Below are 14104 nucleotides of genomic sequence, written 5' to 3'. Positions count from 1 at the left end.
TATGTGGGTATATGTGTATATATATATATGTATATACACACATACATATGTACATGCATACATATATGTCAACTAGACTTCTAACAGCACTGAAAAGAGGAGAATCTCAAAACTGCCAATAGGAGCTCACTGGCAAGTGTGGTGGGCCAAAATGAGAACAGCAACCAAAACTGGAAGGAGTTTCTGCAGAATCCCATTTGCAGGTCACTGCCAGGGGATTGCATTGAAATAAGCTCTTAAGGTGCTGGAGCAGTCTGGAGCAGTCTAGGACCTATAAACTATAAAAAGTATGAAACTGAAGATCCCTTTCAAGGCAAGCCTCATCCCTGAGAGAAATCAGTGGGAGTAGAATCCACATTAAAGGGGATAGAGACAATAGGTTCAAAAGAAAGAGAAGGTCCAGATACAAGTCAGGGAGGGAGGCAGAGATGGCAGTTCTCCGCAAACTTAAAGCCCTATTTTTAGTACTTTGTGAACACAACAGAAGAGGGAGCTCCAAAACCTTGAAACTAGGAAAGCTATTCTGGCCCACTCTTCCCATCTAAAAGTATAGAAAACGTAATGCACTTTAACAAAGAGACACAGAAAAGGTTTACAGTCATATTTTATATGAGGTTATTAAAACAAAAAAGAAAAAAGAGCAGAATAGCATCCTTAAAGAATGAAAGCACTCCAAAAAGATACATCCACAAAACAAATGAAAATTTTAACTTAGTATTTCAAAACAAATTTCAAAAGCTAAAAGATGTCATAACAAAATATAACAGTTCTCAAAACATGCTCCCTAGACCCCTGGAGGTCCCTGAGACATGTACAGGGGTCCACAAAATCAAAACTATTTTTAAAAATTATTTTCATAATAATATTAGAACATTAATAGCTCTTTTTGCTGTGTTGACATTTGCACGTATGGTGTAAAAGCAAAAACTACTGAGGCCTTAGGATGAGTCAAGGCAGTGGCATCAAACTTCATTCTTAGTCATTGTATTCGTCACCATTGTATGCTTGCAGTTAAAAAAAAAGCCACTTTCTCTTAAGAATGCCCTTGAAAAAGCAATAAAAATGGTTAATTTTCGTAAATCTTGACGCTTGAGTATGTCTTTTTTATATTGTGTAACCAAACAGGAAGTACGCATGAAGTACTTCTGCTTAATACTGAAGTATGGTGGGTGCCTTGAGGGAAAACACTTGTGTGGATTTTGAGATGCCAGCTTAACTAACACCCCCCCTTTTTTTTTCAGAACACCATTTTTACCTGAAAAATCTGACATACTATGGTTATTCAGACTTGAATAGTTGGCAGACATTTTCTTGAAAATAAAGTGAGGCTGTCACTTCAGGAAAACAAGTGACAGCAACTGTTGTCAATTATAACATATGAGCTTCCAAGCTGAAATTAGAATTTTGATAAACTTGTATTTGCCATCATAAACTTGATAGATTCCAAAACCTAAAGATATCTCTGATGAGATTTGTGATGATACTAACAAACATGATTTTTTAATGTTACAAAATGAACTTTGCCAGTATTTGGAAGACAGACATAACTCAGTGAGTTAATATTTTTCAAATGACGGATGCCTGATGTTATTACAAAATCATACACGGGTAAAAGATCTGTTTAAATGCAAAATTACCTGGGGAATTCCCTGGTGGTCCAGTGATTGAGTCCGCCTTCTAATTCAGGGGACGCAGGTTTGATACCTGGTCGGGGAACTAGGATCCCACGTGCCACGGGGCAACTAAGCCCTCGCCACAACTACTGAGCACGTGTGCCTCAACTAGAGAGCCTGTGTGCCGCAAACTAAGGGGTCAAACGCTCTGCAGTCTGTGCATTGCAACTAGAGAGAAGCCTGTGTGCCACAAGGAAAGATCCTGTGTGCTGCAACTAAGACCCGACGCAGCCAAAAATTAAAAAAAATAAAAATAAATGCAAGATTACCAATGGATTTTTTTTTTTTTTTTTGCGGTACGCGGGCCTCTCACTGTTGTGGCCTCTCCCGTTGCGGAGCACAGGCTCCGGATGCGCAGGCTCAGCGGCCATGGCTCATGGGCCCAACCGCTCCATGGCATGTGGGATCCTCCCGGACTGGGGCACGAACCCGTGTCCCCTGCATCGGCAGGCGGACCCTCAACCACTGCACCACCAGGGAAGCCCCTGCAGTGATCATTTTGTAATGTATACAAACATCAAACCATTATACTGTATGCCTGAAACTAAGTTAATGTTATATGTCAATTATATCTCAATTAAAAGATTAAAAAAAATTTTTTTAAAGAATCAGTGGTTGCCAGAGGTTACATACTGTATGATTACAACTATATGACATTCTGAAAAAGGCAACAGGAAAAAGGTCAGTGGTTTCCAGGGGTCCAGTGGTGAGGAATGGAAGAATAGGTGGAGCACTGGGGATTTTTAGGGCAGTGAAACTGTTCTGTTGATACTGTAATGGTGGACACATGACTATACATTTGTCAAAACCCCCAGAACTGTACAACACAAAGAGTGAACCCTAATGTAAACTATCGACTTTAGTTAATAATAACGTATTATTATTGGTTCAACAACCATAACAAATGTACCATGTGAATGCAAGATATTAATAATAGGAAAACTGAGAGGGGATATGGGGGAGGTGTGATGGGGGGAAGAGTATATGGGAACTCTTTTATCCTTTCTTTCCTGTACAAACTGTGCCTCAGGATAACCAAATAGTTGGCATGAGGAAATATCTTTTTATATAAGTATTACAACTAACAAATACTAAAGAATTTTAAAATTATCATTTTGCAATCCCGAATGAATTAATGGATCCTAGGCAATCATATTCAATGACTGATAATATCACAAAAAGAACACCAGATGTTATATACTTCCTGATGGAAGTATACACCATCACTTATGAAGTGGTCTTGCAAAAAAACCCAAAAAAACAGGGACTTCCCGGGTTGCGCAGTGGTTAAGAATCCGCCCGCCAGTGCAGGAGACACGGGTTCGATCCCTGGTCCTGGAAGATCCCACATGCTGAGGAGCAACTAAGCCCTTTCACCACAACTATTGAGCCTGTGCTCTAGAGCCCACAAGCCACAACTAACTGAGCCCGCGTGCTGCAACTACTGAAGCCCACGTGTCCAGAGCCCATGCTCTGCAACAAGGGAAGCCACTGCAGTGAGAAGCCCGCACACCTCAATGAAGAGTAGCCTCCCCTCACCACAACTAGAGAAAGCCTGTGCACAGCAATGAAGACCCAACGCAGCCAAAAATAAAATAAAAATCAAACCTGAATGTGATCAAGCCTTATCTAACTACCAATTCATAGGAAATACAAGGAACAGAGGTAAATGTTAAACATCCTAGGAATGTAGTGAGCAAAATCCAGATTGTAAGAAATTATTCAGGACATGACTAGTTTCTTCAAAAACAATAGAAAATACAAGAAAAATAATGGGAAGAACCTGTAGATCAAATAAGATTTAAGGTAAATATCAACCAATTGCAATAGACCTTACATAGATCCTGATTCCAAAAATTAAAAAAAAAGAAAAACTGTATAGGACAGTGGGGAAATTAGAAAACTAATTGGATATTTGATAATATTAAGAAATTACTGTTAAGTATTTTTAGGTTTTATATGTGATTTTTAAAAAAGAGTTCCAGGGACTTCCCTGGTGGTGCAGTGGTTAAGAATCTGCCTGGCAATGCAGGGTCCACGGGATCGAGCTCTGGTGGGGGAAGATCCTACATGCCGCAGAGCTACTGAGCCTGTGCTCTGGAGCCCCTGCTCTGCAACAAGAGAAGTCACCTCAATGAAGAGTAGCCCCCGCTTGCCATAACTAGAGAAAGCCCACGTGCAGCAACGAAGACTCAAAGCAGCCAAAAATAAGTTAATTAATTAAAAAGATTTACTGTTAAGCCATGGTAATTACAAAAGTCTGATATTGGTGCAGAAGTAGATAAACTGAACAATGGAACAGAACAGAAAACCCAGAAACAGACCCATATTTATAAAGTGACTTGGAATATAGCAGAGATAACACTACAAAATAGGTTCTGGGAAAACTGGCTATTAGCATAGAAAAGTACAATTATATTATATCACATATCATATATAAAAATAAACTCCAAATAGATTAGATTTTTTTAAAATTTGGAATCCATTGTTTCCAGATATCAAACGAAACAGATCATAGTTAATTAATTAATTAATTAATTAATTTTTTGGCTTCGTTGGGTCTTCATTGCTGCGCTCAGGCTTTCTCTAGTTGCGGGGAGCGGGGGCTACCCTTCATTGAGGTGCGCGGGCTTCTCATTGTGGTGGCTTCTCTTGTTGTGGAGCACGGGCTCTAGGTGTGTGGGCTTCAGTAGTTGTGGCGCACAGGCTTAGCTGCTCCGCGGCATGTGGGATCTTCCCCTACCAGGGCTTGGGCCCGTGTCCCCTGCATGAGCAGGCAGATTCTTAACCACTGAGCCACCAGGGTAAGCCCCTGGATAGATTAGACATAATGTGAAAAGCAAAGCTGCAGAATGTTTAGAAAAAAAATGCAGGACCCTATTACATCAGTGTAGGGGAAAACTTCATAAATAAGACACAAAAATCACACATCATAAGGAAAAATAAACTTGACTACCTTAAGATGAAAAATTTCTGCATGACAAAGGATAAATATTTATTAGAAATTTTTAGTACAGAGAAATATAACAAAGAAAACAAACATACAGAAAAGGTCTATAATTGTACCACCAAGATTATCCCTTTGGATATTAAAAAGAAAGTAATGCTTATTACACAGCCAGAAAATTCTAACAGTACAGAAAAGTACAGAATAAAAGTAAAAGCCTCTCTCCCCCAAGGTGACCACTGTGATTTTACATAAAAGAATTTTAGAATGCATATACCAGCACATTCATTTAACTGAAAAGTATCCATGTTTTGGGAATTCCCTGGCCATCCAGGGGTTAGGACTCTGCTCGCTCACTGCCCAGGGCCTGGGTTCAATCCCTCGTTGGGGAATGAAGATGTGCAAGCCACGTGGCGGAAGGATAGAAAGAAAGAAAGAAGGAAGGAAGGGAGGAAAGAAAAGTATCCATGTTTTATTGGTAAGTAAAAAAAGCAACTTGCCAAATAGTATATATGCTCTATTCCTTAAAAAAATAAAAAAGGATACCTATGTATATATGTTTGTATAAGCAACAGAAAAGGAGAGGGAAGAATATTCTTTTACTTTAGATACTTTTGTTATCATTTGAATTGTCAGAATGAGCACAATTTTGTTATTCACATGTAATAAAAACAAGCTAACAAGCAAAAAAAAAATCCTGCCACATATTATTCTAGCTGGAAAATGGAAGGGGTATGTGCCCCCCCAAATCAAACTGAATAAATTTTTAAAAAAGAAGGAAAAAAGAAAAGAAAGGTACACCAGTATGTCAAGCCAATGATGCTTTTCTTAGATAACTTGTAAATTAGGGGAGCTCAAAGTATTAATAGTTTGGAAAAGAAAAACCTGAAATATCTACATCAATCTATCTATATGCACACCAAACCATTATCTTTGGGGTGGGGTGGGGGATTTCCAGAAGAAGGACCGATTAATACCCTCTTTGCTCACTCATGTAGTGTTTGACTGTTACCAGCATGTATTAATTTTGATAAATTTTAAATAACAAATAAGTTAAATAAAATAAAACCAAGTTATTGCATATCTCACAAATAAAAAGTACTAGAGGAAGAAAGGTAACTTTGTTACGGTTAGAGCGCAGGCTCTGGAATCAGAGTCCTGGGTTAATAAACTCTGGCTGCATTACTTACGGCTGTGCGGCTTCGGGCAAGAGTCTAAACCCAATTTTCCTCAACTGTAAAATAGGAACAGTAACAGCATCTGCTTCACAGGCTTGTTATGGGGATTAAATAATGCAGGGAAAGCATTTAACACAGGGCCTGCCATTACGATGCAGTGAATTTAGGAAGGCTAAAAGTTGAATCAGGAACGCTGATAATTTTCCCAACATTTCTACTCCTTAAAAACTTAGAAAGCAAGCTGTGTGAGTCAGACCCCAGGTCAGAGGTGGGGTCAGCAGTCATTCCGCCCGTTTTACCTCTAGGACGAAGTCAAGGTACTGATCTAAACGCCTCGAGAGATCAGCTGCTATTCCTTTTACATCAGACCCCTTTCTGAGTCTCAAAAGGAGGCTACGCATCCAGATGGATCAAATGAATCGCCAAGTTCTCGAGGTGAAGACTGGACGAAGAGAGGGGCTGATGAAGGAACATCCTTTCCCATTTCACCCCAACCAGGAAAAGCCCTCCTGGGTCGTTAGTTTCCAAAACTGCCAAAATTAACGCCCTTTGTGGCTCCTCAATAGCACCCCGACCTCAAAAGCCCTTCTCACCGCGCTTCCCTTCTCCCGCCAATGCCCATCTTGGGGCTCATTTTCCTTCCACTAGTTCAGACTGTCCAGTTCTGTGTTCCTGGCCTCAGGGTCCGCGTAATCTTGTTTCTCCTTCTCCATTTTAGACTCGGCTTCTCTCCCTCAATTTCTCGCCCTCCGCCCCAGACTCCCCAGTTACTTCAGTTCCTTCACCTCTACTTCACTGTAACCCTTTCGCTTCAGTAACCCCTCCTCCGCCTCAAAGACCGCTCCTCCACCGCCGTTCCCCGCCATCTACCTCATATTCCTCTGCCTCCCCCTGTTTTCTCCCCTCAGCCTCTAACCCCAAGCTCCCGATCCAGGCCCTCCCGGCCTGGCCCTACCGGATTGCTCCAGGGTCAGCGCCCCCAAGCGGCGGACGCCCTCCTCGTCCAGCTCCCACTGCTCCGCCATTCCCGCCCACCTGCCCCACTCCGCCGCTCACCTGTCACCGCCCGCGAGGCCGCCCGGCGCGCTCCAAGCCCCGCCCCACGCCTCCAGGCCCCGCCCTGCCCCGCGCGCCGCCGCGCTTCCGGGGGCCGTTATTGCCCGGGTCACGCTCCTGCCCACCCGCCTCAGGACCCTAGGCCATGGTATGGAGCCCGCCCTGGCGGGAGCCCCAAAACCACTAAAACTGCGAATGGGTGAGATGTGGCGGAGGATTAGGGCTGTGGGGTTAGGAACCTGACTCTGGGACACGGGGTGGATATAGCGCCAGCTTTGAAGGGTTTGGGGGCTAGTTCTGAGGAGTCAGAAGAGAGTTGAAATGTTATATAGCTCTGAGGGTGTGGGGGACGCCAGGTCGGAAGGGTGGGAGTGTGCTTCTGACGCGGTGGTCTCCATATCTCTAGTTCTTGGGGATGTTGTCTCTGAGGCAAGGCGGTGGGCGGGAGAGTGACCGTGGTGGGTGTGGGGGGATCTGAAGGATTGGGTTGGAGGGCAGCTCTCTGAGGCATTATGGGAAGCTCCAGATATAAAACGTTGTCTCTGAGGAGTTGAGGTCCTGTCTTTTTTTTTTTTTTTTTTTTTGGGCTGTGTTGGGTGTTCGTTTCTATGCGAGGGCTTTCTCTAGTTGCGGCAAGCAGGGGCCACTCTTCATCGCAGTGCGCGGGCCTCTCACTATCGCGGCCTCTCTTGTTGCGGAGCACAGGCTCCAGACGCGCAGGCTCAGTAGTTGTGGCTCGTGGGCCTAGTTGCTCCGCGGCATGTGGGATCTTCCCAGACCAGGGCTCGAACCCGTGTCCCCTGCATCGGCAGGCGGATTCTTAACCACTGCACCACCAGGGAAGCCTGAGGTCCTGTCTTTAGAACATGAGGCAGTTCTAGTTCTAGAAACTGATTTGGAAGGCGCTCCTCTGGGAGAGAGGGCTCAGCGTGGAAAAGAGAGATACCCTTTGGGATGGGGTCGGATGACTATGCTGGGGCTACCCCATTTCCTGCAGTCAATCTGGCAAGAAGCCTTTTGTCCTTCAAGTACTACAGGCCCCCAGCCTGTGACTGAGGGCTCTTCCCAGGCCGGGGTAGTTCTGCACTAACCAGCTCCTGAGCAGTCTTTGGGAAGAAAACTCTGGAAAGCATAACCACATCCTTAACCCCAACCCTCCCTCCAGCAGGCTTCTCTTGAGAGCCCACCTGTGGATGGGCCATGTACCTGTAAGAAGGAGGCAAACTCTGTGGCAAGACCTCTTGCCATACCCTATCTTTAAAGAGGAACTGAGACCAGAACTGTGGCTCACCTTCAAGGAGCAGGTTTTATTTGGCACCCAAAATATGCACACTTGGGACACTTTCACTGAGCTCTCAACCAGCCTGTCACCTTTAAGGAGAATAGAAAGCAAAATCAAGAGTCCTTGCATATTTATGCTTTCTGGTCTAGGTGGGGTCCTTAGTTACCCTCAGCTTGTCATGTTCAGCCTTACCTATGTTTAGAAAGGCCAGGACTTAAAAGCTTAGATTAGCTCACTAGATTGGCTTTTCCAGCTCTGCTTCTGTGAGTCGTGACACCATTACAGTTTGTAATCTTTCTCTTCATGTCCCTTTTAATTCTTCTAGCCTCAAACGGGCCATGTATAATTGTTTTTCTTTATATCTGAATATATCAACAAGGCTTGTTAGAAGAGAACCCCACCCCCTTCTTTATTGCATGCATTTATTTTCCTAACTCAGCTGTCAAAATAGGAGATGCAGATTTCTGTTGGAGAAGTGGGCTTTTCCTGCCTTGAGAAACCACCTCTTATTTTAACATTCTTTCCCCCCACCAACATTTTAATACAAATTTTGAAACATTCAGAAAGTTTGAAAGAATTTTACGGTGAAACTATATACCCACCACCTAGATTCTACAATGAACATTTTGCTGTAATTGTTTAATTACATATCCTCTATCCATCCTTCTATCAATTCATCTTAGCTTTTGATAAATTTTAAAATAAGTTACAAATATTGGTACATTGCACCCCAATCACTTCAGCATGCATAATGTTTACCTAGAATTTGTTAACCTAAAACCATCAGTTATTTTTTTACCAGCAAAACAGGTTTATTTGGGAGCAATAAAGAACTGCAACTCAGGACATGCAACCAGGGTGAACCACATGCAAGTCGGGTAAAGCAAAAGAGGAAACTCTTTTATAGGGAGAAGGGGAAGTTGGGAGGGGCTGTTATAAACAAAAAAGTCCATTGGAGGAAACTGGGAGTTTGAAGTATAGTGACTTTTCATTGGCTGAGTTGTGCCAGGCAAGGAGAAAATCTTTCTTCCTCCTGCTGGCCAATAGTAAGGTAGTATCACCTCCTGCTGGAGCTTTGAGTTATGTCTCTTCTGTTGGATCTTTTATTGACCTTGAGTGGCATGTGTGTGAGAGCTCCCTCTTCTGGCCTCCTGACTCCATTTTAGTGAGGCTTCCCTTTATTTTCACAAATTCAGTATTGTTTTATGGTTCTTTTTTAGGTAAAATGTTACATACTATTTACAACTCTAAATTTTTTATAAGAGTAGTGCTCCTTGAGTGTTTTTTTCTATTAATATAATTTATTATAACAATAGGCCACATGATCATCTCTAGTGACCAGAATATGGTTTGGCTTTTTTTTTACATCTTTGTTGGAGTATAATTGCTTTACAGTGGTGTGTTAGTTTCTGCTTTACTTGAGTGTTTTTTTTTTTAAAGTCTGATACAGATTGTTTGTATGTTTGATGGCTTTCTGCTTTTTTATAGTGTTGATAAGTTAGGTCATCTTGAAGCAAAATGGACAATTTGTTTATGAATAGATAACCTTCAACTTTTAACAACGAACTGAGGAAGGTTAATGATCTTTGCTGCTTTTGTATATATAAAAAGGAACCCACAGCATTCAGCCATCCTGCCATGGCCTTAATAATGTAATGTCTCTGCAGGTATGATTCCAAAAGAGCCCTGACATAGTCAGTGGGGAGGGGAGCACCTCATCATAATTCTTTCAAAAAGAGCTTTATTAAGATATAATTCACATACCTTTCAATTTACTATTTTAAAGTGTACTATTCAGTGGTTTTTAGTATGGTCACAGAGCTGTGCAGCCATCACCACAATCAATTTTAGAACATTTCCATCATCCCAAAGAGAAATTCCATACGTATTACTAGTCATTTTCCATTTCCCCTCCAACCTCCCCAGCCCTAGGCAACCACTAATCTATTCTCTCTCTCTCTAAATTTGCCTATTCTGCACATTACATATAGATGGAATAATATGTGGTCTTTAGCATCTGGCTTCTTTCACTTTGCATAATGTTTCAAGGTTTCGTCTATGTTCTAACATGTATCAGTACTTCATTCCTTTTTATTGACAAATAGCATTGCATTGTATGAATACATTACAGTTTGTTTACTAGTTCATCAGCTGATGGACATTTTGGTTGTTTCTACTTTTGGGCTATTATAAATAATTCTTCTATGAATGCCTGCAGATTTTGCTTGCAAATTTGCCTGCAAATTTTGTTTGGTCATAGGTTTTCATTCCTCTTGCACTTATATCTGGAAGTGGAATTGCGAACCATGTAAGAACTCTGTGTTTAATGTTTTGAGGAACCACTGAACTGTTTTGCAGAGCAGCTGCACCATTTTACACTCCCATCAGCAGTGTATGAGATTTCTAATTTCTCCAGTCTTTGTCAACACTTGTTATTATCTTTTTTTTTTTTTTTTTTTTTTTTTTGCGCTACGCGGGCCTCCCACTCTTGTGGCCTCTCCCGTTGTGGAGCACAGGCTCCGGACGCGCAGGCTCAGCGGCCATGGCTCACAGGCCTAGCCGCTCCGCGGCATGTGGGATCTTCCCGGACCGGGGCACGAATCCGTGTCCCCTGCATCGGCAGGCAGACTCTCAACCACTGTGCCACCAGGAAAGCCCATTATCTATTATTTTGATTCAGGTCATCCTAGTGGGTGTTAAATGGTATCTCACTGTGAGTTTTGCTTTGCATTTCCCTAATGACTAATGAGGCTAAGTATGTTTTCATGTGCTATTGGCCATTTGTGAATCTTCTTTGAAGAAATGTCTATTTAGATTCTTAACCCACTTTTAAATTTGGTTATTTGTCTTTCTATTATTGAGTAGTAAATGTTCTTTTTACATAGTCTAAGTACAGATTCTTTATCAGATAGATGATTTGTTCCATTATATGTGTTGTCTTTTTACTTTCTCGATGATGTCTTTTGAAGCACAAATGTTTTTACTTTTGATGAAGTTTTATTTATTTATTGGTTTATTTATTTATTTTACTTTTGCTTTTTGTATCTTATCTAAGAAGGCATTGCATAATCCAAGGTCATGAAGATTTTGTTTTCTTTTAAGGGTTTTGTATCTTTACCTCTTATTTTTAGGTTTATGATCCATTTGGTGTTAATTTTTTGTATGGTGTGGGGTAGGAATCCAACTTTTTTTTTTTTTTTTTTTTTTTTGCATGTGGATGTCCAGTTGTCCCAGCACCATTCTTTGAAAAGGCTCTTCTTTACCCATTGTCTTTTCTTGGCTCTCTTGTCAAAATTAATTAACCATAAATGCAATGGTTTATTTCTGGACTCTTAATTCCATTTCAGTTATTCAAATGTCTGTCCTTGTGCAGTAGCACACCATCTTGATTACTGTAGTATGTTTTTGTTTTGTTTTTTTGTTTGTTTTTGTAGTATTTTTTTTTTTTTTTTTGGCGGTACGCGGGCCTCTCACCGCCGCGGCCTCTCCCGTCGCGGAGCACAGGCTCCGGACGCGCAGGCTCAGCGGCCATGGCCCACGGGCCCAGCCGCTCCGCGGCACGCGGGATCCCCCCGGACCGGGGCACGAACCCGCGTCCCCTGCATCGGCAGGTGGACTCCCAACCACTGCGCCACCAGGGAAGCCCTGTAGTATGTTTTGAAAGTGTGAAGTGTGAATCCTCAAATTTCATTCTCCTTTTTCAAGATTGTTTTGATTATTCTGGGTCCCTTGTATTTCCATATGAATTTTAACATCAGCTTGTCAATTTTTGCAAAAGAAAAAAAAGCAGTTGGAATTTTCATAGGGATTGTGTTCAATTGAACAATAGATCAATTTGAAGAGTATTGCTACCATAACAGTATTGTCTTCTGAATTCTTAATTACTTTGTTCTTTTTGATACTATTGTGAATGGAATTGTTTTCTTAATTTCATTTTTGTGTTGTTCATTGCTAGTGTATAAAAATACAGTTGATTTTTTATATTGATCTGTACCCTTCAACCTTCTTGAACTCATTTCTAATAATTTAATAGTGAATTCCTCAGGATTTTCTTTATGCAAGATCACATCATCTACAAATAGAAATAATTTTACTTCTTCCTTTCCAATATGGATGCTTTTTATTTCCTTTTATTGAATAGATCTCTTTTCATTTTCCCTTTAGGAGGAGCCTGGTATGCCTCATGAGTCAGCAGAGGATTTGTTTCATTTCAATGTCGGGGGCTGGCATTTCTCAGTTCCCAGAAGCAAACTCGCTCAGTTCCCAGACTCCCTGTTATGGAAGGAGGCTTCAGCGTTGACCTCTTCGGAAAGCCAGAGGCTGTTCATTGACAGAGATGGTTCCACATTCAGGCATGTGCATTATTACCTCTACACCTCCAAACTCTCCTTCTCCAGTTGTGCAGAACTGAACTTGCTCTATGAGCAAGCACTGGCTTTACAGCTGATGCCTTTGCTGCAGGTAAGATACTCTTGTCTTCCAGGAGTGGTGATCAGTAACATAGGCCTTACATCACTAAAATATTGTGTCCTTTTATATATTCGTTGCTGAGATGATCCTCTTAATGGGGAAGTGTGATGAGTTAGATAAGGTAATAAACGGTACACTAGAAATGCATGTTCTGAATAAAGGATTTCATCCTGACTGTGCCTTATCTATGCCAGCAGCCACCACAGACCCAGGATAGGACTTTCCACGGCCTGAAAGGGTGTTCTTGACTCTTGGAAATCCTAGCTTAAGCTGCTTCTTTCTTTTGTTGTTGAATTTTAAAAGGTGGAAACACTAGAAATTGTAGGATTTTCTACATACACTGTGTCTGAGATTTAAAATCTAAAAGACTTGTCAAGAACATTACTTCTCGGGACTTCCCTTGTGGCCCAGTGGTTAAGAATCCTCCTGCCAATGCAGGGGACATGGGTTCGATCCCTGTTCCGGGAAGATCCCACATGCCGCGGAGCAACTAAGCCTGTGCGCCACAACTGCTGAGCCTGCGCTCTAGAGCCCGAGAGCCACAACTACTGAGCCCACGTGCCTAGAGCCCGTGCTTCAGAACAAGAGAAGCCACCACAATGAGAAGCCTACTCGCCGCAACTAGAGAAAGCCCGTGCACAGCAACGAAGACCCAATGCAGCCAAAAAATAATTAATTAATTAATTTTTAAAAAAAGGACATCACTTCTCACTGTGCCTGTTAGGTACACAGTGTTCACTTACAGCAAAGTAAAACGTCCTCCAAACTGCAGAATCTTTCATTTGTCTTCACTTCTCTGTTTTCCAAGACTTCTTTTCTCGGTGTAAGAGCTTTAAATACCTTTACTTTTAAACCATCATAGTATCACTGAAGAACATTACCTTCTTTCCTAATTTTTCTCCAGACTACAGAAATCATTTCTGTGGTTTATCTTAATTAGTTTATTCTTAGTTTTTGAACAATGATATTTTTTTAACCTGGAAGAACTAAATATTATGACTGGGAAGGACCATTGGCCATGCTCCATGTTAATCCTACTGTCTGGACAAGGTGTTGTTTATTCTGTCTTCACGAGCGCTGACTGACAAGCCACAGTGCAGCTCAGTGCACTACGAACTATGCCTCTCCAACACCTCAAAGAAGAGAATTGAGGTAGACCATGCATATCTGGGTCATATGGGAATGAGAACATTTCATAATTCATGTTTTTATGGACACTGTTTACAAAATCAGTGTTTTCTCTTAAAAGGTATTATACATTTGGAAATCAAAATCTTTAACATACTCCAGTGCAAGTTGTTGTATATTCTTTTCTTTTTATTTTTTTTAAAGTTACCTACCCGAAATAAAAATTTTTTCAACTATCCCAGGAACTGAGTACTAGAATTGCTTACAATTGGCTTCTAAATCACTTAAACAGCCCAGATTGTCAAGATGGCTGCTGATTTTGGGTGGGGAGGGGGCGGTTGCACCACACGGCTTGTTTACTGACCAGGGA

The 14104-nt window shown here is 41.7% G+C and overlaps 1 protein-coding gene across 1 annotated transcript in view; it reads left to right on the top strand.

Annotated features, from left to right (window-relative positions):
- Nucleotides 1–6940: 6940 nt before the first annotated feature.
- The window catches only part of KCTD19 (potassium channel tetramerization domain containing 19), a 32284-nt gene continuing 25120 nt past the window's right edge, over nt 6941–14104 (top strand). Inside the window, exons 1-2 of the mRNA XM_060130729.1 lie at nt 6941–7002; nt 12301–12597. Of these exons, the coding sequence (XP_059986712.1) occupies nt 7000–7002; nt 12301–12597 (300 nt within the window). The 5' untranslated portion in view covers nt 6941–6999. The remainder of the gene's footprint in view (nt 7003–12300; nt 12598–14104) is intronic.

Source organism: Lagenorhynchus albirostris, chromosome 19 (genome assembly GCF_949774975.1).
Source record: "Lagenorhynchus albirostris chromosome 19, mLagAlb1.1, whole genome shotgun sequence".
Lineage (NCBI taxonomy): Eukaryota > Metazoa > Chordata > Mammalia > Artiodactyla > Delphinidae > Lagenorhynchus > Lagenorhynchus albirostris.
Note: the sequence above shows the minus strand (reverse complement) of the source record. Positions and strands in the feature narration are given on the sequence as shown.